The 26,782-nt window shown below is 37.1% G+C and overlaps 1 protein-coding gene across 1 annotated transcript in view; it reads right to left on the bottom strand.

Moving 5' to 3' along the window:
* The window catches only part of LOC126751709 (neuroendocrine convertase 2), a 65,374-nt gene extending 39,774 nt beyond the window's left edge, over nucleotides 1-25,600 (bottom strand). Inside the window, exon 1 of the mRNA XM_050462182.1 lies at nucleotides 24,681-25,600. Within this exon, the coding sequence (XP_050318139.1) occupies nucleotides 24,681-24,923 (243 nt within the window). The 5' untranslated portion in view covers nucleotides 24,924-25,600. The remainder of the gene's footprint in view (nucleotides 1-24,680) is intronic.
* Between the last annotated feature and the right edge of the window lie 1,182 nt (nucleotides 25,601-26,782).

The following is a 26,782-nucleotide window of genomic DNA, read 5'->3' on the forward strand; positions in this document are numbered from 1 at the left end:
TTCATATCTTCCAAACTTTTTGATCAATTTTATAAATTTTTAACAAACTAAACAAATCTAGATAGATATAGGGTTATACATATGTATATAGATGATCAGGGTGACGAGATGAGTTGAATTCCGTATAACTATCTATTTCTCCGTCCATCCGTCTGTCTATCGGTACGTCCAACTGTCCGTCTGTTAGTCTATGCAAGCGATAACTTCAATAAAAATTGAGATAACCGGATGAAACATGTATACTATTGGCATTTTTATTGGTATTGAAATGTGAATTTTGTCCATTTCATCTCCAACAAAGTAGTCTCCTCCCGCTGCAAAACACTTATGCCAACGCATTTCCCAGTCATCATAACACTTGGAAAAATCCTCCGTCGCGATGGCCATCAGAGCCTTCTTCGATTCAGCTTTTATATCTTCAATTGAGTCTAAACAGTGTCCTTGGAGTGGTCATGTGAATTTGCTGAATAGCCAGAGGTTACACGAAGGTAAATCAGGCGAATGCGGTGGTTGTGGCACGTTGATCATGAATAACAAATGCAGTATGAGATAATGCATTATCGCACTTGTTTGTTCAATAAATTCAGACATAGTATTAAAAATCGAAGAATTCACTTTTAGAGCCTGACAAAACGACGCGTATATCAAATACGAATGAATAATTTGACGTGTAACTTAGCATAGATGTCAATAAGAGTACTACCAACTTACAGAAATAAAAATTTACCGATTCGAAAAAACACGCGAAGTAAAAATTCACTCTTCAATTTGATCACAGGGTTGATATTGGAGCGAAATCTGACCATTGTCCGACTCCCACAACGCGCCAAGAATCGAAAACAAACATTTTTCCACTACTAAGCTTCACAACACAAGACTGTTATTTAGTACAACGAGTCGCATTAGCGCGGCCATATGTATATGTTTCTGTAAAAGCTGGGAGTAGCTCCGCACTCTAATTAGTTTAATGTACATATCTCTTGACAAATAATGGGCAAATACTTTCCCATCGCTACCTACCTATTGAAAATGGGCGAATTCGGCGTATAACCCCACTACTCCCAAATTAACGGTTTTATTAAAAACTACTTAAAATGCGACAAACCTACAACTAAATGCGCCAGAGGCACAAAATTGTAAATCTGAGATAGTACGAAAGGACTTTATATATTATAAGCCGGAGTCAATTTTGGATGATAGGTGTGGCACCGCCCACATTTAGGTAAGGACCCATCGTTCCCACGACAGTCGGGTCTACGTTACCGGAACGAACCCGGATTTTTTATCCGAGACCCATATCTCGGGGCTTACTTTACCAATATCAATCATATTTGGTAGGTAATATTATGCTGACATTAAAATGCGGAAATAGACGAAATCAGTCCATGTCCAAGATACCGAATATGTGGAACCGAGTTCCAATTACGAACTTTTTACCTAAACTATCAATCAATCTATCAGATATATTTTTGAAAAAAATGAAAATGTAAAATAATTTTAACCCGAACATAAATTTTTGGCTACACCCGAACTTAATCATTCATTACTTGCTTTATATAAAGATAAAATTCTAAATTTTTGCATAAACCGTAAAAATTTTTTGTTAATTTTTAGACATTCGAAATAAGTTTTGAATATTCTAACAAGCAAATATAGATTCCCTATAATTTCAGCTGACATAAAAAAATTATGGACACTATTAGTTCTCTCGTTCTTTCAGTGGTAACGAGTGCCGCGTGACCCGCGTAGTATAATCAGAATGCTCTCTTCGCACTAAGAGACAATAGAAGGGCAAGCAGATATCCATATTATTATAGAATTTATAAAAAGTATGCTTACAGATTCACACGATTAAGTTTTTTCTTAAAAGATAATAATTTTGAGCACACTCTAACCTTTTGTATCCCTAATAATTGAGTATTTTTGTTATTTTTCTAACAAAGATGCAAAAAATTACAGCAAAAGTGCATTAAAAAATATTCCACATAATCTTCCACTACGCTATAGAGCAGACCAATGAATGCAACAAAGCTTGAACTCAACATGCAGTGATGCAGTTTTAGTTTCCTTGAGCTTTGTTACTCTACTCTCTCAGAATCTGTGGAAAAACCTTGTTATTTTTATTATTTGATCACTTGTACCTCTTTACTTTACATATGTATATTAAAAATTCAAATCATAAATAAGTAATACATATTTAAAAAAACTCTTATTTGAAAATGTTTAACTTTACTTACAACTAAAACAGACATTATTTAATACAGTATACAGTATTCTCAGCAACTTATTTTTATTCAGTTGACAGAACGACTACATACATACAAATGTATTTACATACATACATTTTTACTTATATATTCGACATTATATATGTATACTTTATACTAACATAGCAACCAGGGTTAAAAGGCAAATAACGGGATATGCAAATTGGCAGCCTTCGCCAGCATACTCATGTTGTGAATAATTTAACAGCTCAGGCTGTCAACACATCAAATCCGCACCGCACCAGCAGTTCGATGTAATTGCACCTCAAAGACGAGCATTCACACCAAACATATTGAAGATAATTTATTTATTTTTAACTTTATAAGCAGACGCATGTTTAAGTGTGTTCTAGAATTGACAGATTTTTTCTTGAACACACACATACATACTCAAACAGATATTTGTGGGATTAAGCGAACATCGGTAACATATTGAGTGGTAAATTTATTCAAATCTAAACAAAGACATACTTTTGCAAATTAGTTGCGCTTTTCATTTATCACTTTAGTCCGAGCGGCCTATTTGCTGTGTATAAATAAATATAAAATATTTGATGCGAATTATAAAAAATATAGGAAACGTTCTCTACAAACAAATCGTTCCAGGAACTATTCGATTTCGATCTCAGCATGAGCTCAATTATGAGCTGCATTTCCTACTACGAAACAATTTTTAGAATTGTCAGATAGATTACGGACTATAGTCTTACTTCTAACGGCTTAATATTTACATAGGAACAGAAAGTTTAAGCGGAAACAAAAACAACATTATTTTTCAAAAGTCTTCAAAATTTTAATTTTTTTTTTTTTTTATTTTTTTAGAATTACTTTTCAATTAGGTTCCATTGACTATAATGATCTCAAGTCATTATAAATCTCAGCGTAATTGCTACTCCCTAATCAATTAATCATAAATTTAGGTTTTACAATTTTCATACTAATTTACTCAATACACCATGCTCCTAACTTCAGGCATATTTATGGTTAATAAAGTTTCGACAAGCCTTCGCTGTGCACTCGTCAACGTCTTACAATACTTTAATCCTACTTTACCTGTGTACAAATAAATCAAAAAATGTAGCGTTATGATCGAAATTCTAACAAAAACAGCAACTAATATTGTCATTAAATATTAATTTTTCGACACGTGTCGACACCAATCAAAAGCTGACAGGTGAAAATATACACAACTGTCAATTAAATACAATACATTTACCTCTTCGAATATTGAACTGTTCAAATATACTTATAAACATACAAACACACATATATATACACATTCATTTATACATACATATATATACAATCATTTACTAAGCTAAACAAGGCATCGTTATTAACTCTGTTTCGGTTCAAAGCCCGTACAACTAAGTTACTCGTTTATCCGAAATATGTGGGAGTAAGAGTTACCATTAAATTGTTTACATGAATATTTCGCTAATGAATTGTAAACTTTGTGTGTACATAACGGTGTATTTTGAGGACATATTAAGCCGAAAAATTTATCATAAAAAATGAATTTTTAATTTTTTACTAATAATTTCGATTGTTTTTGTTTTGTTGAATAAATTTAGATAATTAATTTTATAAATAAATTAAAATGATTTAAATCCAAATGAGTTTGCTTTGTTATTAACCAATACTAGCGCATTAATAAAACGTGCCTTGCTAGGATTGCCATAATTAACCTTGTTATTGCAGTTAGCGATAAATGTTGACAGGCATTAATAAAGCAATAATTACTTTAAGGAACTTTTTTCATACTTGTGGCAAAATAATGTTTGATTTTTTATTGATTTTATGTTGATAGAAATCACTTATTATACGAAAATGAGCGTGCTTCGAAGACTTGTAGCTATTGTGACACTTCAGCAAGAGTATGGGACAAAATCTAAAGAACTGGTTATCAATTAATCGCGGATAATATTCTTTTAATTAAGTTATGGTTTCATTAGACATACAAAAATATCGAGGGCTTTAATATAAACTGATTTTTGGAGAAGTTTTAAAGATGAAAAGGAATTTCTCAAACGGATATTCTTTAGTAACAACTATACTTCTTGGTTTTACGAAAATGTCAGAAAGAGTACAATATTTTTTCCATAAATCACACACCATAATTTTTCCGAAAAGTTCAATTAATTTTTTTCCATAAATTTTTAGATTTCAGATTACTTTCGAAAATTTCTTAATGTGATGAAGACGAATACTTATCCAAAAACTCAAACGAGACTAACATTAATTACAAGTAACCACAAAATAACCGAAAATGGCGAAGAGTATAGTCAAAATATTGCCGACGGCTGTCAGCACCAGCTGCCTGCACGCACTGGCCGCTCGTTTACACAACTTAATAGCGTTGTTATTATTTACTTTCCTCAAAACTCTTTAATATGCGTGTGAATGGCCAGAAAGTAAGTGGCAAACAAGTGTATAAAGGATTCAGTCGGTGAAAGAAAGAAAAAGTGCGTTGAGTGATATTTAGATTAAAAGTATACGCTTCTAAGCAAAATGGCCAGCCACAGTCACGCATAACGGCAAGTGTCAAAATCAAGGTGTCAATTTATGTGATTTGGGACCTTTTAGAGCGCTTGCCATTTTAATAAATTATTCAATATTGATCTAAAGCTTGAAAGTTAAAAACAATTCTCTTACTACAAATGAACAGTAGAGAGTTAGGTCCTTAAAAACTTAAAAACTTTTGGAAAGTATAGTTTCTGTTTAGTATAGCTTTTAGATAGTTTTTTTTTTGTTTGGTCTGTGAGCGCACTCATGTGTCAAATTGCTAAAATAAAGATATCACCAACTAATTTTGGTATGAAAGAAATATTCCTCATTGAATTTATTGGTGAAAGGTAAATTGAATAAAAGTCAACGCTTAACGCCACTCAAATCCAATTAAAAAATTTTAAAACTCTATTGAAGAAGAAATATGAGGCTTGATATTGTTACTAACATTTTGATAATCTAGAGTTCTCTAGAGACTGAAAAAATACATATAGACGGCTGTTGCAACGGAAAACGGTAGTTATTATACCTAGAAATATTTATAGCTGCAGTGTTTGTGTTTTCAAGAAAGAAAATCATGAATATCTTTCCGTCTTCTGCATATAAACAAAAGGAGAGCGTAAATTCCCAGGAAGAATAGATGATTGGAAGTTTTAAACTGGCCAATCTAAAAAAGGCCAACAGTTGAAAATATTTTTGAGTAGGCTTTTTGACAGACCACGCGTCAATACTGCCAATCCGTCAAGTTATTTTTGTTCACTATTTTTTGGCATTTCATTATGACAAGACTGTATTTCGCGCACATTGCTCAACTTATGGTCAACATAAGCGGTCTACTGAGCGTAACATTCGCAACACCATCACCCATCTTGAGACCCAGCATTCATTATTGGATAATATTCAACCAAGTAGACCACGTCCAGCACGTGAGAAAATATAACATCCGTAGCTGAGAGTATACACGAAGACCGTGGAGACTGACGTATTAAACGAATTGGCACATTTTACGTCGAGATCTTCAATGAAAGCGTTCAAAATACAGCTTTTGCAAGAATCCCATCTACCTTCCCAATCAACATCGTTTCGCTCTATGGGCTTTTGAAATGTACCAAGAAGATCCGACGTTTTCGAGCCAAATTTTGTTCAGCGATGGGACCTATTACTGGTAATTATCGTGTAATATCGCACCGTTAGACTTTTTTCCTGTAGAGATATGTAAAGTCTAAAGATTATGCGGACATTCCCACTCCGATTCAGATCTTGGAGCAAAAACTTCTCAATATAAGAATATTGAATTCAATATTCAAGACTTAACGAGCGAAAGTGAATTTATTATGCTTTTATATGAGCACAACTTCTCCTTTATAGCTAATAACAAATGTTATTGCCTCTATTTTTTATTAGCACTTTTTTATGGCGCTTATTTTCTACACTTTAATTAATTTCTTTATTTTCTGCCGCAGCCTATGGTGAAAAATATTAATTGAATGCTGTTGTTGCATAATAAGCATACACAACCGCTTCTATTCTAATCTGTGAGATTGCTATTACATGAACGCAAATCGATTTTCGCCGCAAAATGTGCTTACATACACATATACATATGCGCATAGCAGCCACATAAACACAGCCTGCACAGGCTGCACTGCATTATTGGCAAAGGAGTCTTATTACAACTGCGCACATTAAATTCTCATAAGATTTTATTGTTCTGTTAGGTAAACAACTTTCTTAGAATATTAAATTGTAAATATTGTGTGTTGTTGCTGTTGCTTTCAGTGCATTGTAAGTGTTCAATTAAATGTGATTTTTTACTGCACAAGAGAGCTACAATCACACTTGCCTAATTTCACTTTCATATGGAAAACTGTAGACTTAAATTAATATGTTTTAGAAATATTTGAAAATTATTCTTCACATTCTCACACTCATGCTTTCTCAATAAACAAATGTATATACATATGTATGTGTTTGTCTATGTACATACCATATATACGCAAACAATCGTACAATCACAAAAGCCCAATGGCCGAGCATTAAAAGCAACTAATATTACAAATGTCATTTTAGTCACGTTTTACTCGGCAAACAATGGCCTAAAACCATGCTCCTTTTCCAATTAGATTTACATTCACATAACGCTCTGCAAATACGCACTGGAGCCATGTTACACTGGAATTGTGTAAACAAAACGCAAAATGAATTTAAAATGAACACACATGTACATATCGCACACTAACTCAATATTACTAACTGCAAAAGAGTGACAACTCAAAAATTTTTAAAATCATTTTTTTTATTTACCGGCAATTAATTTTTACGAAAACTGTTTTTTACTCATCTTGTTCTAACTATTGACATAATAGCTTTGTTCCTTAATGCTTAAAGGCAGGTGACAGTTTAGGTTAGAATGCTCATGCGGGGATCACAATTAATCTTTGTGAAGCTTAAAAAATGTACCTGTACTTGGACAACAGCAATCGACAAAGCGCCTTGAACCCGTTACAAATCTGCTCAGTTGCTTTCTTTCTATTTCCGCTCCTTGAACTGGATGCCTGCTGGTATGAGATCCGAAGATTTGTAGCATTGGCCACTCCTAAAGTAAGAGTAAGTTCAACTTCTTTTAAGCGGATTATGCAACTGACATCCGGTAAAACTATCAAACTTACCACATGAATCCCAATTGGAATATACAACTAACTAACTGGTGCAACTATTGAAAAGTGAATTTTGATGACACCTCTTACGATTCACCCTGAGCCAGAAAGGCCTTGCGACTGCACAATTGTTAGTAGCTGTAACAATTCTCAGCTTTTTGAGCTAACCTGAGAACCAGCCATCTACTAGTGAACCAAGAAGCCAACGGAGCTCCTATCAGTTGCCATTCCCAGCAAGCTCATCAACCTAACACTTTCCTGCAGTATTGCTGACATATCAGTCTAATCATGTAGTAACTCGGAGCCGGAGATAAGAAGTCCAATCAACTCTACACTAGTCTTGGCCATATAGTCAGTGAGCTTGCATCGACGTTATACTTTGGGGTGAATTGTCACCATTCTGAAAGAGCACTTCGGAAAAATAGATCCAGCACCAACTTTTTTAACAACAACACTAACGTAGTCAGGAAGTTTCAAAGTGAAGTTGATTCTGGTTGCAACTCTAAACAAAATATTTTTGAAAGACCTCTGCTTTTAACCTGTTCAGTCTTATATTTCATTTATTATAATAACGGGTGATCCAAGTAGATTAATATTTTTCCATAGGTTTTTTTTTATACTCTCGCAACAATGTTGCTAACGAGAGTATTATAGTTTTGTTCACATAACGGTTGTTTGTAAGTCCTAAAACTAAAAGAGTCAGATATAGGGTTATACATACCAAAGTGATCAGGGTGACGAGTAGAGTCGAAATCCGGATGTCTGTCTGTCCGTCTGTCCGTCCGTCCGTCCGTGCAAGCTGTAACTTGAGTAAAAATTGAGATATCATGATGAAACTTGGTACACGTATTCCTTGGCTCCATAAAAAGGTTAAGTTCGAAGATGGGCAAAATCGGCCCACTGCCACGCCCACAAAATGGCGGAAACCGAAAACCTATAAAGTGTCATTACTAAGCCATAAATAAAGATATTAAAGTGAAATTTGGCACAAAGGATCGCATTAGGGAGGGACATATTTGGACGAAATTGTCTTGGAAAAGTTGGCCCCGCCCCCTACTAAGTTTTTTGTACATATCTCGGAAACTACTATAGCTATGTCAACCAAAGTCTACAAAGTCGTTTTCTTCAGGCATTTCCATATACAGTTCAAAAATGGAAGAAATCGGATAATAACCACGCCCACCTCCCATACAAAGGTTATGTTCAAAATCACTAAAAGTGCGTTAACCGACTAACAAAAAACGTCAGAAACACTAAATTTTACGGAATAAGTGGCAGAAGGAAGCTGCACCCAGGCTTTTTTTAAAAATTGAAAATGGGCGTGGCGCCGCCCACTTATGGACCAAGAACCATATCTCAGGAGCTACTAGACCGATTTCAATGAAATTCGGTATATAATGTTTTCTTGACACCCTGATGACATGTACGAAATATGGCTGAAATCGGTTCACAACCACGCCTTCTTCCAATATAAAGCTATTTTGAATTCCATCTGATGCCTTCTCTGTATAATACGAGTATAAACATTAGGAACCAATGATGATAGCGGAATAAAACTTTACAAAAATACGGTATTTGAAAAATATGTAAATGACGTATTATGAAATCGCGATTATCACTTTACCATACGAGAGTATAAAATGTTCGGTGACACCCGAACTTAGCCCTTCCTTACTTGTTTTATGTTATTTTGGTTCAATATTGTTTGGTTTTTCATCGCGCAAAAAGTTATGCCAATTCGGCGTCGTTCAAGATCTTAAATTGAAATACAGCTTGTGCAAGAACTGAAGCCTCTCGATCATCCCAAGCGATATCGCTTCGCTCTATGGGCTCTTGAAAATTTCCAAGAAGATTCGACGTTTTCGACCCAAATTTTCTTTAGCGATAATGCTCATTTCGGGCTCAATGGGTAGGTAAACAAGCAAAATTGCCGCGTTTGGAACGAAGAGCAACCTGAAGAGATTCAATAGCTGTCATTTCATCCAGAAAAAACACGGTTTGGTGTGGATTGTGGACCCATATAATCATCGGTCCATATTTCTTCAAAAATGTTGCCGGTGAGAACGTAATTGTCAATGGCGACCATTACCGTGCCTCAATAACTTGAAATCGAAGCTCGTGATCTCGGCGAGATTTGGTTTCAACAAGACTTCGTCATTTCCCACTCATTGCACCAATCAATAGCTTTATTGATTGGCCACCAAGATCGTGTGATATCACATCGTTAGACTTTTTCACGTGGGCATGTGTAAAGTCTAAAGTCTATGCGGACAATCCCGTTTCGATTCAGGCCTTGGAGCAAAACATCACGAGTGTTATTCGCCAGTTACCAGACGAAGCTCGAACGAGTCATCTAAAATTGGACCCAACGATTGGACTATATCAGTTGTAGCCGAGGCCAATATTTGAGAGAGATATTCTTCAAAAAATAAATGCCAAAGAATGTTCTTTCGAATGATAATAAACATTCCCCACTAAATTTGAAATTTCTGTGGATCACCTTTGTTAGTAATGAAAAGTTTTTATTGGGAAAAAAAGTCATTACAAATGTATCCTAATTATAATGTTGAAGACGACTTTAAAAATTTTAAGATTTCTCTTAGACATCATTTTAATATAGATTTTATATATATATATATATACATATAATAATATATTCCACTACTTTAAATCTGTTAGATGTATTGAAATTAAATGAGGAGTCTTAAGACTACTGTAATAACAGAAACTTGCGCAACCAAAACTGATTGCAAACAAGAGCAACAGAAATATAAATATCTAGTTGTGCACGTAAATGTACGTAATAGTATTACCGTGTTATCGCAACAACCGCCAGCAGGTGCTTACAACAACTGCAACAAATCCAACAGGTAGGATTGTTTACATGAGTAACTTTCAGCGCTGCTCAAAGGATTTCCAGCATCGCATCCACATTGTGTCACAGAAGTATTTATAACAATGCTTAAGCAAGCAGCACAAACTCATAAGCACATCCACACACACACACACACACTTACACTCGAACACATAGACAATGGCGGTACAGTGCTAAGTTTCACACAAGCCGATTGAAACAATCTAAGCGCCTGCCGTTAAACAAGCGACGTCTGTGCAAAATATGCGACAAAGTGACTGCAGCGACTGCGAAAGTTGGACGTGGAGCGATGGCGCTGGAGCGAACTGCACGCAAATGCGCTTAGCGAGATTAGAAAGCATTCGGAGTATACAAGCTGATTTATAGAATATAATAAAAAGGAGTTTGCCTGACGCTTAAGTACTTACGGCATTATGCACGTAGCGAACGCAAACAAATACACAACTACATACATACATTCACGGAGCGGGTTGGAACCAGTTATCGCGCACGCACTTATAGTGATAAGGAAATCAATGTCGTGTACACGTCAGCGTGGGCTGACATTGATTGTAAATATTGCATATCTTCAACACTTATTTTGGTATGAAAAATTTGATTTACATAACTCTATGAGTGCGCACACACACCTACACGAATATCTGTAAACACACATACATATAAGCAAAGGTGCAGGTTTAATCAGCAATGCATTAGGCAAAATGGCAGCACTTAAGTACAAATTTATTATCTTTCATAAAATATCTACGAATCTGCATGTTTAGGTGTTATGTCTATGTAAAAACAATGATTCATTTAGGGTTATTTTGTGTCGATTCATCAAGCCGTCAATATGCTCGCTTAATATTTCTAGTCATGCTGCTATAAAAAATATATATACCGGTTGATATATATATGTATAAGGCTCTAATGACAGCAAAATATTGCTAAAAATCGGAGAAAAGGAAAACAAATTAACTTCGGTGGCACCAAAGTTATATTATAATACCGTTCCAGGTGCATCCCTTATAACAACTGTACCAGATGTACCGGTATGAAGGGGTTACATGGGTTTACGGGTTTCAAAGAATCTGTTTTTTTAGGCTTATTAAATTCCACAACACCTCTCGAATATTGTCCTAAGTTTTCAAGTTGATCCGAGTAATAGTTTTAGAGATACAGCCTTGAGAACTTGAAATTTTATACATACTACTGTGCCATATTCTTCCAAATCAATTTCATCACCTTCAAAGTAATCCCCTCCCGATGCAATGCACTTATGCCAACGGATTTTCCAATCTTCGAAACACTGGTTGTAGTCACTTTCCGGGATGGCCTTCAGTTCCGTCTTCGCTGCGGCTCGAATCTCTTCTATCGTATAAAAACGGTGTCCCCGGAGCGGTCTTTTGAGCTTGGTGAACAGCCGGAAGTCGCACGGCGCCAGATCAGATGAATACGGTGGTTGCGGAACGATATGGGTTGAGTTTTTGGCGAAATGTTCACGAATTACGAGGACAGTATGGGATGGTGCATTATCGTGGTGTAAAAACCAAGAATTGTCTTTCCACAATTCCGGCCTTTTTAGGCGGATAGCGTTACGCAAACGACGCATAACGTTCAAATAATATTCCTTGTTGACTGTTTGACCGGTTGGAAGGAATTCATAATGCACAACACCACGATAAAACAGAAAACAGTCAACATGACCTTGATTTTTGAGCGACTTTGTCGCGATTTTTTTGGTCTCGGCTCTCTTTTGGCACGATATTCGCTCGATTGATCGGTTGTTTCGGGGTCGTAAGCATAGATCCAACTCTCATCCCCAGTTATAATGCGTTTCATAACACCCTGGCAGTCGGAAAGCATAGTTCCAGACACTTTAACGCGACGCCTTTTTTCCAAAAAATTCAATGTTTTCGGTACCAGTCGAGATTTGCCGCGCTTGAGGCCCAAAACATCCTTCAAAATAGTATTGGCTGAGCCTTTCGATATGCCAATTTCATCAGCAAGGTCTCTAATTGTTAATCGATGGTTTTTCAACACCAAATCTTTGATTTGATGAACGTGAGCTTCATCGGTTGAGGTTGATGGTCGCCCTGGACGCTCTTCGTCTTCGACACGTTCACGGCCGGCTTGAAACTCACTATACCACTTGTAAACATTTTTTTAGACATCACCAAAGGCCCCTTCGATTCTTACGAAGAAGTCGAAAAATGCGGTATCCCATCCAAAATTAGTATTTCATTTTCACAAAAAAACGCTAATCTCTTACCGGTACACCGTGTATAGCTAAAACTGAAAACGAGACCGACTAACGGTTTATATCCAACGGGAAAGTTTTGCTAGATGTCCCTACCAATGATAATTGATATAAACGTTCTTTTGGTACTTTTGTATGGCAGCTATATGCTATAGTGGTCAGATATCAGCGATTTGCCACAAATGTGTAATAGTAGAGTCTTGGGGAGAAAAGGGAGTTAGCACAATTTCCAATCGATATCTCAAAAAGTCAGTATATAAGTGTAAGCGGATGAATGCGAAAAGACTGCATGGATCATATCTTGTGCCCTCGTCCCGCATTGGCAAGACTACGCTGTAAGCATCTGGGGATCCCACGGTTTGATACACTGGAGTAGGTATCAATAGTGAGGTCGCAGAGCGTAGACGTCATAACGGATCACTACTCCTCTAGCAACTAAACTCCATCTGATATCGCAAAGGACCAAACCTGATCTATGCATGGCTTATCGGCCTACCGATGAACCTAATCTAGCCTATAGTTTCTCTAAAGTTGGATAGAGATTAATATGTTTCCAAATAAACAAATATCTTAAAGTGTGTTAAATAAGATATTACTTAGAAGAGTTAGAAAGAGAAGAGTCAAGAAGAGTCGTAGAGGCAATCAAAATTATCTTACCAAATATAATATAATGTTCCATAACCCCTTTCGAACATGCCTTATAAATTAGTTCGAAATAAGTTCACAAAAAAGATCTTGTCATCGGACGAACACTAAATAAAATTCGAATGTATTAGGAAAAGGTTCAAATATGATTTTACAGAGTATATGTCAGCTTATAGTTCTTCATTGAAAAATTTTGAGGCGAATCGAAACCATGACACCCAAAAATAAAGGTATTACCTACAAAAGAGTCTGTCTCATAAAACACTCTTCTGAAAATCTACTCGATACATGGGTTGGCATTGTTTTTAAATATTTAAGAAGCTGTATGACTCGATAATCGTAAAAATCGCATATGAAGTACGTATACGTTCTTGCCAAAATTTCATCAGATCAAGTGGCCTGGAATTTCAACTTCAAGAATACAAAGTCAGAAATAAAAATTGCTGCAAATTTCCGACTTGTTGGAAACTTAAACAGGTTTCAGTTCATAAAAGCCCACACTACCGATGGGAATACACCTTTTATATGTAGATTCTCTAGCTCTACGAAGGTACACTAATAATATTTATTACTTCTTATTTGCATTTAGCCCTCATGTCTATGGAAATTACAACACGTTGCGATAAAATCTTCGATTTTATTGGTATTTCCCAAATGATGCCATCAAATTGCCAATAATTTTTTCACACAAACAAATAAAAGCAACAACAACAACAATAATAACGCAAAACCCATAACTCATAAACACATTTGCTAGGTAGACAAATGTTATTATAGACGATGATTGCTTTTAACGAGTACCGTTGATGATGGAGATTCTTAAATTAGTCTACATAAATACACCAACTACAGCACTAGCATGCCACGCCGCACTCTGATGAAAAATCAGGAATAATCATGTTGAGACTCTACGCTCCACTTGGGACTCTATACTAAATGTACATACGTAGATTCGATTTCTTAAACATAACGGTTTTTTCAATGGTTACGATTAATTTTGTTATTACTCATTCCTAGAAATATGTCGCTTTCGATTTAAGCACCATTTTTATTGACTGGTTGTCTAGCTGTAGAACCAAATGATTGTTCTCATCGTTTCAGCGCCCAAATTTTATGCGACTATATTTATGTACTTCCGCTGATCGTTTTCAAAAGCATTTATGGCCTCGATTTATTTACGCCCCATGCCAAAGTGAACACTTAATGACGTTACCAATCAGTCAATTTTGTGGCAGTGGGCTGATATATTCGATAATATTTGATGCTATCAACTTAACTCTCAGCTAATCAAGTAGATATGTATGTATATTTTTAGATTTCTATACGTTTATACCATACATACATATATTGGTATTCAGATAAGGATGCGAATATAAAAATCATCGAAATGTTTCTCTTGATTTTATTACTTATTGTAGATAGACACATATGTATATATGTATGTTTATATGTATATTTATTCATATATTTTAGTTTCATCAGTTTTTGTGCTCTTGAAATATTAATAAAATAAGTACATTGGCATAGGAATAAAGGACTAAGACAAATTTTCATTAAAACTTGGTATGACTATGGCTATTTTGCATGTTAAAAGCGCTAGCAAATTGTAAGTTAACTAGATAAAAGTTACTATAATCGGAGTTAGGTAGACTATAAATAAACTCGACGCAGATCGAGCAGGCATTATTAGTACTAATTTAATAACATCATCGTTCATGCCTCTGCACCGTATAGCAGGACGGGGATAATAAGTGAATTGTAAAATTTGGTTTTTGATCGTCGAGAGGGGACTTTACCCCTCAACTGCCTACTAAGTCCCAAGTAGCACCTGTTGGCAAAAGTTACTGATTCCAAGACAGCCGAAATGATCTACGACTTCAAAGTTATGACTGTCAACAGTGGCTTGGGAGCCAAGTCGCGAGTGCGAACACTGTTTGTTTGATGAAAGAAAATATTTCGTCTCGTTCACTACCATACCCATTTGCTTCGCTTCCTTCCCAGTCTAAATAAAGCAGAATTAACGACGATAATCAATATCATCTGCGTACGCCAGCGGCTGTACAATCTTATAGAAGATTTTACCTTCTCTATTGAGCTCTGCAGCTCCAGGAGTCGCACGATACGCCGCACGATACACCACTAAGAAGTTCAACAGAATGATTAGGGATAGTACAATTAAGTGGTACCTGGAAGGTTCGAAAACGTCAAAGGGAATTGGTTGGGAGTCGCAGAACCACGCACTAAACTCTCCATACTTATGGGAAGTTTTCCGAGCATATTTCAAACAGACGCCTTTACCATAAGTCGAACTGTAAAGATAAACCTTCAACGCAACTATCGCAACGAACGTATAGCTTATCGACAGTCAAGCGGCACTTAAATTAATCTCAGCCTACGAGCAAATCACTACTGATGGAGGAGTGTAAAGGACGGCTGAATATTCTAGTGGAATGTAACCAAATGCACCTTATCTGAATGTCCGGTCACAAAAGCATTCATTCACTCATCCCACAAAGGAGCTGCTCCGAAAGGAGGAAGGAGTAGGCAGAGAGGGTATTAGCAACAACTCCAAGGCGTGTCCCATGCCATGTTGCTAATGGAGGGTTACAACCTCAGAAGGTTTAAATATGTAATCAACCTTCCTAAGGACAAACTCAGGCTACTTGTCGCATTCTACACTGGCATAACATGGGCCTAACTTCTTGTGCCGGTTCTGCGACAGGGAGCCTGAAACTCCAGAACACCTGCTAATTGACTGCATAAAAGTCTGCAGACGCAGGATAAAGGCCTTTGAATCCATGTTTCTAAATAGGGATTTCATCTCCTCATTAGCTCCAAACAGTATATTGGAATTTATCAATATGCTGGGACTAAGTGGATCGTTGTAAGTGCAATCCTCATCTATTTATCTTATCTATCGTGTACCCAATATGGGGATCTTCGTAATAACTACCATCTGTAAACAAGTTCTTCTTTTGCATATCGTCTTTCTAAGAAAAAGAGTTCCAGCGGGCGACCAGCCTAAATCAAGGTTAGATTTTAAACTGGCACTGTTTTCAGTGTTGACGCTGGTTCCAAGGTTGAGCTCAAGTAAACAGTTACATAGACAAATTAAGAGGCTAGCTCTTTCTCTCGCGAAATGAATAAAAGCATCCGTTACACTTGCTAAGGAAGCAACACTAACAGAAGGCCTATACAACACGTGCCTCGAGCATAAAAATGAACTAAATGAGGTTAATAAAAAGGTTTAAAATATTATGGACAATATATGTATAGTACTTGTAGACATACTTGTAGATAAACAAATGTAGCACAATGAAATTTAATCAGTTGAAAGGACGACGAGAAAGCAAGTAAGTCTTTACAGCGAATAGGTGAAAGGAAATTCAGGACACTTTGCAAAAACAAAAAAAAAAGACACGCAACTTATTGTTAATATCACAGTTAATCACAGAAGCGACCACACAAATACTTTTATTGTTATTGCAAAGACTGGTTCCTTAGAGCTCACGTTCCTTTGCGAGGCTTGCCTTTGTTGGCGCTGCCATTCGCAGAACCCGCGTAGAACTCCTCGAGAGCTGACAGCACAACGCAAAGAAAGCAGAGACGGGCTCATGCTGTTCTGTGGGATGCGGATGATGCGGCTGCCAGCTCTTGCCGAGCGACGTCGACGCTGCGGTGCTGCTCATATTCCCATTGCCATTACTGACTTGACTTTTGTGGATGCTTTTTTATTTAAAACTATATAGTATAAATACATATAAATACGTGTGTGTATGTGAGCTGATATATTTTCTTCATGCATTCAATGGCGGACGAAGATTTTCACATTTAATTAAAAGTAAAACTGAAAAAAGCTCAAAGAAATGTCGCAGAGAAAGGAAACTGAACGCAAACAAACACGAACTCTTATATACACATGCATATATATGTGTGTGTGTGTTTTTTGTGCGAAAGCAGAAGAAGCAAATTAAACTTTGGTTGGTGGATGCCGACGCAGCGCAGCGCAGTTATAAAGCGACAGCGGGGATTATGGCAAAGGCTGGCCAGTACTTACGCGCATATTGCACTACCGCAGTGTTGTTATTGTACTTGCTGAAACAAAAACATTGCAATAAAGTTCTGTTAAAAGACAAATGTTGACACAAATGTTGCTTAACGCCAGCAAGGGGCGGCACGAGCAAGAGGTTAGTGATCAACACGAATGCACCATGAAAGCACTGCGGGGACTTCGCTGGGCCACAGAGCCAAGGTTGACCTATTTGTGTCATTGCTTCTGCTGCGTAGTTACCGAGCTGATTAGGGCGCAAATATGTTTGTTTGTATGTAGGTGCGAATGCGTCAAGTTCTGCATTGATGACGATAACTGACGAAGGGGCGACGTCAAAACCAACACACGCTGCACATACATGTTTTTACCTGAAATGTATGCATCTGTTGAACCTCCATCGATTGGCAGTGCAGTGCACCACACCGGCGTTGAAGGAACACGGTCGCTGACGGCACAAAAAACTGCAACGGAAACCAACGTCCGGCGATCCGGTCTTACAAGAGCAGCAACGAATCTAATTAACGGTAAATGTAATGCAAAAAACAACAAACAGCTCTGTCAGCTGAGTGAAATGTTGTGCCAGCTACGTTTTCCATTACAGAAAACACCGTTAAAAAGGCAAAACGTTACCTGGTTTGGTAAGCGGGGCGGGCGGTGTAAACTTTGAAGAGATATCGATGCAAAATAGGTAGGAAAAGTGTATGAAAATCGGTCAACCCACAGGAAATGCATAGTTCAAAGTTGAAAAAAATCTTATTGGCCTATTTACGAGTATAAACAAGAATTTTATGGCGCAGCACACGTTTCGCATGTATTAAAACTAACATGGCACTGCACATAAAGCAGAGCAATTTCAGCATCGTAAATATTCACAATCGGATGCTCAAATACTATGATTGTATTGATATTGACATTCCGCACACTCGCGTATAATTTACTTTTTATACTCAGCGCAGGATGTAACAAGCTTACTATGAAGTTTGTAACACCCAGAAGAAAACGTGGTAACCTATAAAAATATATATGTATACATACAACTGTGTTCGAAATAATAGCAGTGGCATAACCAAGAAGTCAAATGAAGCAAAGTTCCTCCATCACGAACTAGTGTTTATAGATGGTATGGTGAGTTCAATCGAGAACGTAGAACACTACAAGACAAATTTCGTGAAAGTCGTCCGAAATCAGTTGTTAGATAGATAGTTAATAATGAGGTATTGCATTGAGACCTAGGCTCTTTTGTGCCTTCAGTTGTTGTTCCGGAAACTATTGATGCTGTGCGCAAACTGATATTGCAAGAACGTCATGTGACTACACGATAGGTCACTTAAAACAACTATGGACATTATTGGGACTTGCATACAGCCACCCTGCATTTCAGTGTAAAAAAAAATTGTTCAAGTTGGATGACACAAAATTTGTCAATCGCTAAAAAAAAGAGCTCTTGTAGATTGGTCGAGAGAAGTGTTAATAAAATACGATAGCGATGCTTCGAAACACGTCTACGACATCGTGAAGGATGATGAATCGTGGATTTACGCGTATAAGTCCGAAAGTAAACAGCAATGAGTTGTATTAGTGATACAAGATAAGTCGAATCCAACAAAGTTGTTCGCGCACGAGCACTTCCAAGCTAATGGTTGCCTATTTTTTTTGGAAAAACTGGACATGTCGCAGCCATATCATTGGAGCAAACCAGCACAGTAAATTCTGAGTGGTATAGAACCGATTGTTTGCCAGTTGTCTTTCAAGAAATCAAGAAAACCAACCGCAGAAGACGGGTGAGTCGATCCACAACAGTGCTAGTTCTCATACATCGGCTGAAAAAACTCCATTTTTGAGCACTCAAAATGTTGATTTGAAGAGTAATTCTCCATATATGTAATTTACACTTGACACCGGATGACTTTTTTTTATTTCCGTCAAAAATAAACTAAGAGCTCATCACACCTGAAGAGGTGCTTGTTGCGTTCAAATGGCGTGTTTTGGAGATAACTCAATCGCAATGGTAAAAGTAATTCGACAATTGGTTCAAGTATGGATCTAAAATCTGACAAACGTCCTTTTGTGTTCAAGAAGTTATTCATTTGTTGGAACTGTTAACAGACAAGTATAGCAGATAGCTGCAATACAAGCTGAACGATCCGAATAAAATCCTTGTACAAGAAAAGTTTTTATTTTATAAGCAAGAAAAATTGCCGCATTTGGGACGAAGAGCAACCCGAAGATATTCAGAGCTGCCCTTTTTTCCAGAAAAAACAACAGTTTGGTATGGTTTGTGGCCGGTGGAATCATCGCTCCCTATTTCTTCAAAAATTATGCCAGTGAGAACGTAACCGTCAATGGCGACCGTTATCGCATCATGATAACGAACTATTTGATGCCTGAAATTGAAGCTCATGATCTCGACGACATTTGGTTTCAACAAGAAGGCGCTATTTCCCACACATCGCATCAATCAATGTATTTATTGAGATAACACTTCGGTAAACAGATAATTTCATGTTTTGGGCCACACCTTTAAACTTTTGCCTGTGGTGATATATAAAGTCTTAAGTCTATGCGGACAGTTACCAGTCGAAATGGATGAAAGAGATAATCTTCAAAAAATAAATGCCAAAGAATGTTCTTTCGAACGATAATAAACATTCGACATTAAATGCTGACGTTTCTGGGTTTCTGGATAATTTTTATAAGGAAAAAAAGCAAATTAAGACTCGCAATTGATTGAAGTCTCTAAACCTTAATTACGTCGCATCTTTATGCTTGACAATACAGTGTAAAACTGCATACTATAGTAGAATCATTTCACTGAAGATTTCACAAATCTCCCCAAAAATGTTCTAATCATTATATCTCAGCGAGGGTAAAATGGAACTATGTTTTTTGAACGAGGAGAAGCAGGAGTAGACAGCGTTTTCTTTCACAAAGGCTACATTTTTATATAGAGTTCCTTCGGTATAATTAGATCAAAAGCATAGGAAAGACTACTGAGTATGTGGTAGACTACATTTGATACGATTTTTAGAGTATTTCCAGAGAACAATAACAAAAATTTGTTGTTTGGTATACCCAAAAATCAACAACAGCGGCAGGAATTCTCGAAACCGCCGCCATATGTTGAAACTACATGTATATGTTTTGTTAAGGCGTATAACTACTATAACAACCACTTTATTATTTATATGAATATTACCTACATATACGCAAATAAATATTTCATTGTGTTCAAAGCAGCAAAATCGATGTCAATGAACGAAAAACACTCGCATAAACGAGTACATGAATACTATGAATATGTAGATATGTATCCATGTACATAGTGTAAACAAATGTCAATCTGGCATTGTCAAAGTTGTGATGGATAAGTTTCCACTTTGTCAGAAACATGCAAAAGCAATCATAACCATTTCATTGTGTCGTAATCCTGCTCAGCTTAGGATAACTCGATATCGATAATAATCGTCAAACATTCGGTAAGCGAAATTCACAGAAACGCAGAAAAAAGTGAGGTTAGAGCATTATGTGGGTATTTATATATGTGAATAGGTATGATATCCTTTCAACACCAACGCATAACGGCACCCACGGTTGATTATGGCCGTTTTACTACGTCGTAATAGGCTCCTGTTGTCAGTTAATTGGCATGCGCTCGTAATTTCTTTAGAGGTTACAGTTTTTAAGCGCCATTTACATAAAGCAAACATTCTAAAATCGTTAACGCATTTTCACATAGTGAAGCACAAGTCTAGAGAAGTCAAATTTTATATAAAACAAGTCATACAACTTTTGTTGCACATTACCATTGTAGTTTATTTTACAATCAATACCGTCGGCACCTACAAATGAACAGCTTCCTTGATGAGAAATGGAAAATTTCAGAGCATTATCCCAAAAACTGAAGGGACAATTCGCGTTTATACCGACGGACATGGCTAAATCAACAAAGGTCTTCACATTGATCATTTATACGGTCTCCGAGGTTTCCTTCTGACTGTTACAAAATTCGTGGCAAACTTAATCTACCCTTTTCAGGGAATAAAAGTTATATTTTAATATTAAAATTTCCGTGTTTCATTGAGCTCATTCTCTTAACTAATATCATATTTTATTAGATATTTCTTCATCGATTATTAAAGAACGTGTTGTCTGTGAACCAGTTATTTTTTTAAAGTCGAATTATTTAGTAACTATTAACATTTGTTTGTAAGCAATTGCGCTACTTTAAATTCTTTATAAAAATTAACATAATTTCGAATTGCCAGATCAAAATAATAATAAAAGGATACCAGTAATGATCTGTTACTATTAGGAGGTCTCCCTATGGAAATTTTAACAAAAACTATTAATAAAGTTTACAGCTTTGAAAAGGACTAAAAAAAAAGAAGAATAACATAAATGTTTTCTAAAATTCAAAAACTTATTCAATTACGAAATTTGGTTAAAAGTCGGTTTCTGGCAAGATTTAACTGAAAATATTTCCAGATTTGTGATATGCCAGGTTAAGTTAGGTTAATCTGGTAGGCCAATGAGCCACGTATAGGCTACTTTTGGTCCTTTGCGATACCAAATAGAGTTCAGTTACTATGTCCATGAGGAGTATTCTTTACATTCTTTTTTACAGTGTAGTCTTGTCAATGCGGGTCAAGTTAACAAGAGACGTTGCATTGCTTCCCTGGTGCCTTGCTTTAGACAGTTCCAACAGTCTTCTCGATCTGTCAGCTCCGGGACAGTGACCAGTTAGTATACCGAACATGTTCCTACAGTCTCTTCTATCGAATGCCAATAGACATTTTGGGTACCTACGATCTACCATTTTGCATAGATTTGTGATATAAAATTAAATGCAATATTTTTGACCAATCAATGAGAATGAATGGAAATTTTTGCCGTGCCTCACATAACATAACAGTAAAGATGACCCAGTCACAAATTCTAAAAATAAAGAGAACCTTAAAGATAGATGAATATCGCTGAAAGAACTAAAGGCATTCCCAAAAATCGAGTTGAGAAGAGTTTCGACGATTAGAAGAAAAACGGGTATAGGTGTATAATAACGAAAGGGGACTATGTTGAAGACGACAATATTAATGTAGACGAAGCAATAATTATTATTTTCAAAACAAGAAAATTTCTCTTATATATTGAACACTTGTCGTACATATATTACTTTGCACTTCTTAAGCAAGAAAACTACCAATCAGTTCAGCCTTTGTATGTAAATATCGGCTTATGTACATGGGAAACCCTGGCATATTTTATATGAAAAATAAATTATACGGTTCGAATCTCAGTTGTGGCAAAATCTAATAAAACCGAAAAAGTTTTGTCTAAAAGCGTTTGACCGTCGGCGACAGAAATTTGCATTTTTGCCGTGTCTCTTATGAGTTTTTATAGGAAATATTGGGAAGTCGAAAAAGTCTTTTCGTATTTTATAGTCCAGTCATTTAAGCTTAAATTAGGTAAGAATCTCGGAATTCGATATACGAAATGGGTATATCGAATTCCGAGGTGAACTTACTATAATGACTGGAATATTTAATAATAGATGTCGTTGCAGTCGTATATCTCCAGTGTTACCAATCACATTGTGTCATACCATACATACAGTGTTGGAAAGGTGAGATTTTAAGCTTCATTTAACAAAAAAAAATTAAATTCGGGGAAGTTGAAAAAAGTTACAGCTGTTCAAAAATGAGTGAAAATAATGAAGAAATTCGCTATATTTTGAAATTTTTGTATAAAAAGGGAAGAATGCCACGCAAGCCACAAATGAAATTTGTGAAGTTTACGGAGACGATGCTGTATCAGTTCGTGTAGCACAACAATGGTTTGCTCGCTTTCGTTCTGGAAATTTCGATATTTCGATTTATACTGATGAAAGTTTTACACTGTTGGAATAATGTCTCTAGCGAAAAAATGGCAAAAAGTGGTCGAGCAAATTGGTACATTTTTGTTTATTTATTTGTTAGTATAAATATAAAACAAAATACTTGGAGTTTGATTAGAAATACGAAAGGACTTTTTCGACTACCATATTTATGAAATGTATTTTTACAAAACATCTATTTATAAGAAACCTAGGGCAAAAAATAACCGTTGTTACGTGCTGTTTTCGAATGTTCCCCATTTCAGCAATTAGGATTTTAAAGCAAGTTCTCACTAATAGCACCTTCAACAAGCTTTTCGCAAAACAAACTGTTGCAACAAAATCTGAGTAGGCGTTTAGACCACTACGTACACTATGAACCATACGTTACTAACACAAACATATAACAAACATAAATACAAATTTCTAACTCACCCTCAATTCTGTTGAAAAAAAAAAAATTAAAATTCTTTGCACAAACATACAGATTTGCGTGGGGTTTTGATATTTTCAAATAATTCCATTTATATTCATAATATTCGAGAAATTCGCTTTTCATCTTGACTTCAATGAAACTGCATAAAAATTACGAATGTTTTAGCAATGTGGCTAGAGAGCTGACTTTGTGGCTTATTAAAAAGAATTTGGCTTATGCACAAAAACACAAACAACACACAAATACGGGGCTCGTACGTTGGAGGCTAAAAGTTTGCAAACATTTTTCTTTCAGCGCTGCGCTTGCTTTTGTTGTTGTATTATTAAAAGAATAACTGCCGAAAAGTGTGCTCCGCAATTCATTGCACACGCACAAGGCAATTTAAATGCAAAACCAATTCAGCAACGCTGTGAAAGCGATGAAAATCACAAAAATACGCCAGCCAACACCACACACGTGCCCCACCCCCGCCCCACCGAGCTGTGTGTGTAGACACATACACATACATATGAAGGCAAAGTGCAAAGTTTCGAGTAGACATATATGGAAGTACATATATATTTATACGTAGCGGTATACATCTACCGCAATGTTGTTCTGCACGTACACACAGACACAATACATCTATATATATACATAATTATATGTAGGTGTGTGTAAGTATGGTTTCATTTAGTCTCCGCTTCAAAGGCACTGAGGGGGAAGTGAAGTGCTTGACGCTTTTGAACTTTATTCATTTTTTTCTACGCTTTTCGTTGCTTATTTGTTTTCTGCTTGTTGTTTTCTTTAATTTGCTTTTTTGGCTTCCATTCGCTTGTGTCGTCGTTGTGTTGTCCGGCATTTCAAGGGTTAAATGTGACGTTGTCATGTTGCAAGTGTGTGGAACCGAATTGATTTTTCCCACAGGCAAGGGACAAGGCAAGTATACCAAACACAAACATAACACACACATATGAGACGAGTGATTTGAACGCATGAATGCACATTTTATCTTTAGAAGTTGCAACACAAAATCTTTGCACAGCAGAAAGTTCCTTCGCACTTGCGTTTCCTAATCGATTTGCCAAGCAAAACTGCTCATATGAAAATAATGCATTTGCTTTACTGCTTACTGCGCTCTATTGGGTACTTACTGGTCCAATGTTATCGAATCCGTAACGCGCTGCCACTTCGCCTGCTAGGTCATTGTCGACGCTGCGCCTAAAGCGCACCAGAAACGAGCTGGTGAATACGTCATTCCTGCCGTTGAGCGCGGCCGGAGCAGCGTTTCCGCCTTTGGCCACAGCGCTGGGCACATTAGTGACGAAGATCACGACCAGCGCGCATACCAGGAACATGAGCAGGCCCGAAGGATTGCCCCATGCAGCAAAGACCATTGCACACTTATCGAAACCGCGATTTATACGCTTGCGGCGCTTGTCACCGCTGCTGCTGCTGCTGCTGGGTGCGTAGAAAAACTCACTATTTCACTTATTATTGCCCAGTTTCCCTTGCTCTTTACCCGTTTTACCGTTATCGTCTGTGGTGACGTCGTTATAATCACTGAATTTAATTACTATTTTGTTTTTATTAACTTTCTTGCTGAATGCCTTGCGTCCGCTGCTCGTAAATTGTGCGCTCAGACTGATTTTTTTTCACCACGGGCAAATTCACACTTCACACTCGCGAGTAGGCAACACTGCGCCCGAATTTACGCCAAACGTTATTTTGACACTTGCCAAATTTAGCTGTGGCCCATATGTACACTGCGGCCAAACTCTTTCAACCACTCTGCGCAAACACAGCTGATGTTCGCTAATGCACAATATGCTTCCACGCCAAAAAGTATGCTACAAATGTTTGCTATTCTCCTCAATCACTTTTCGTGTTTAAGTTTACACCGAATTATTGTTACACGGCTGGTAATTCACTACAATTTGCACAATATTTTGGCAGTTAATTTGTGCTCACACTGTGTTCTACTCAATTCACAAGACGGTAAAGTGTGTAGTGCCGTTTTTAGCCGCTTATACGAACTTAACTGCTACACTAACCGAACGAAACTGTTCAGCATTTGCTGAAGCGACGCCATAATGAATACCAAACAGTCGGAGCAGCAGCTGTAAAGCAGACGAAGCTTCAGGTCTGCAAATGCAGCAGCGAAAGCTTACGAAAGCTCGCGTTACAACAGTGCGCCTGCTGCGTCCGCCCATCAAACCGGCTGGCCGTGCTGCTCGACATGCACACATACAAGCATGGAATTTTTTGTGTTTGTGTGTGTGTGTGTTGAATGCTCATTCAACCCCACTTGTTGTGCCGTGCAGCTTCGTGTTGTTTGGTTGGTGGACTTCATTCACAGCATTGACGGGCAATCATCTGCTCAGCAGCTTAACGCCCGCTGCCGCCCCACGCACCGCGCGCCACAGTCACATTGCTTTGTGGATGACTTCAGTGCGTGTTGTGTTGTTTGAATGGCGCGCGCGGTGCAGACGCGGCCACGCAATTTCCTCTTGCGGTAGGTGGTGCGCCTAAATGTATGCTTGACTGTGGCAGAACGCGCCAAAGCAGCTGAAAAGCAGCAAAGCAGCTATGATGTGTATACTAAATATAAACAGTCGCCTAAATAAGTGTGTATGTATGTCTGTAAATGAATAATATATGCATGCGCATGTATGTGTAGTTATGCAGCAGTTTTGCGTGCAAGCACACATATGTACATATATTAATGTATATAAACATGTACATGTTCGTATGTATGTCTTGCTTGACTGGCGTCGTTTTCATTATCAGCACGCTTGTGTGGCTGCCTTTTTTGTGGTGTACGCTTTTGGCACCGTCGCGAGAGTTTGCTGACGAAGACGTCACCAATTTTTGCGCACACACCCCTACAACCCGCCCCCCAAGCGCTTAGAGTATTTTGCTGCTGTTCCCCTTCGTGCTCTTGTCGCTGCGTGCAGTTATTTGGCAAAAAAGCGCTTTTCCACACACCAACACTCACACGCACAAACACATACACACACATAGACACATACGAAATTCACTCCAAGCAAAGGTTGCCGGTTAAAACTCGCCACTCTTGTTGCTTTGATGTACTTAGAAACCCCTCCGGCTAATTTATAACAATAAGTCAAAGCAATACTCTCAGCTTTATACAATGTTTTAGTAACTAACTTCCGGTTAATTAAAAGCGGATGATACAAAGAATTAAGTTTCCTGATTATTTACAGTTTTTAAACGATAGGGCGGTATGGAAGTT

This window comes from Bactrocera neohumeralis, chromosome 2, assembly GCF_024586455.1.
Source record: "Bactrocera neohumeralis isolate Rockhampton chromosome 2, APGP_CSIRO_Bneo_wtdbg2-racon-allhic-juicebox.fasta_v2, whole genome shotgun sequence".
In the NCBI taxonomy this organism is placed as follows: Eukaryota; Metazoa; Arthropoda; class Insecta; order Diptera; family Tephritidae; genus Bactrocera; species Bactrocera neohumeralis.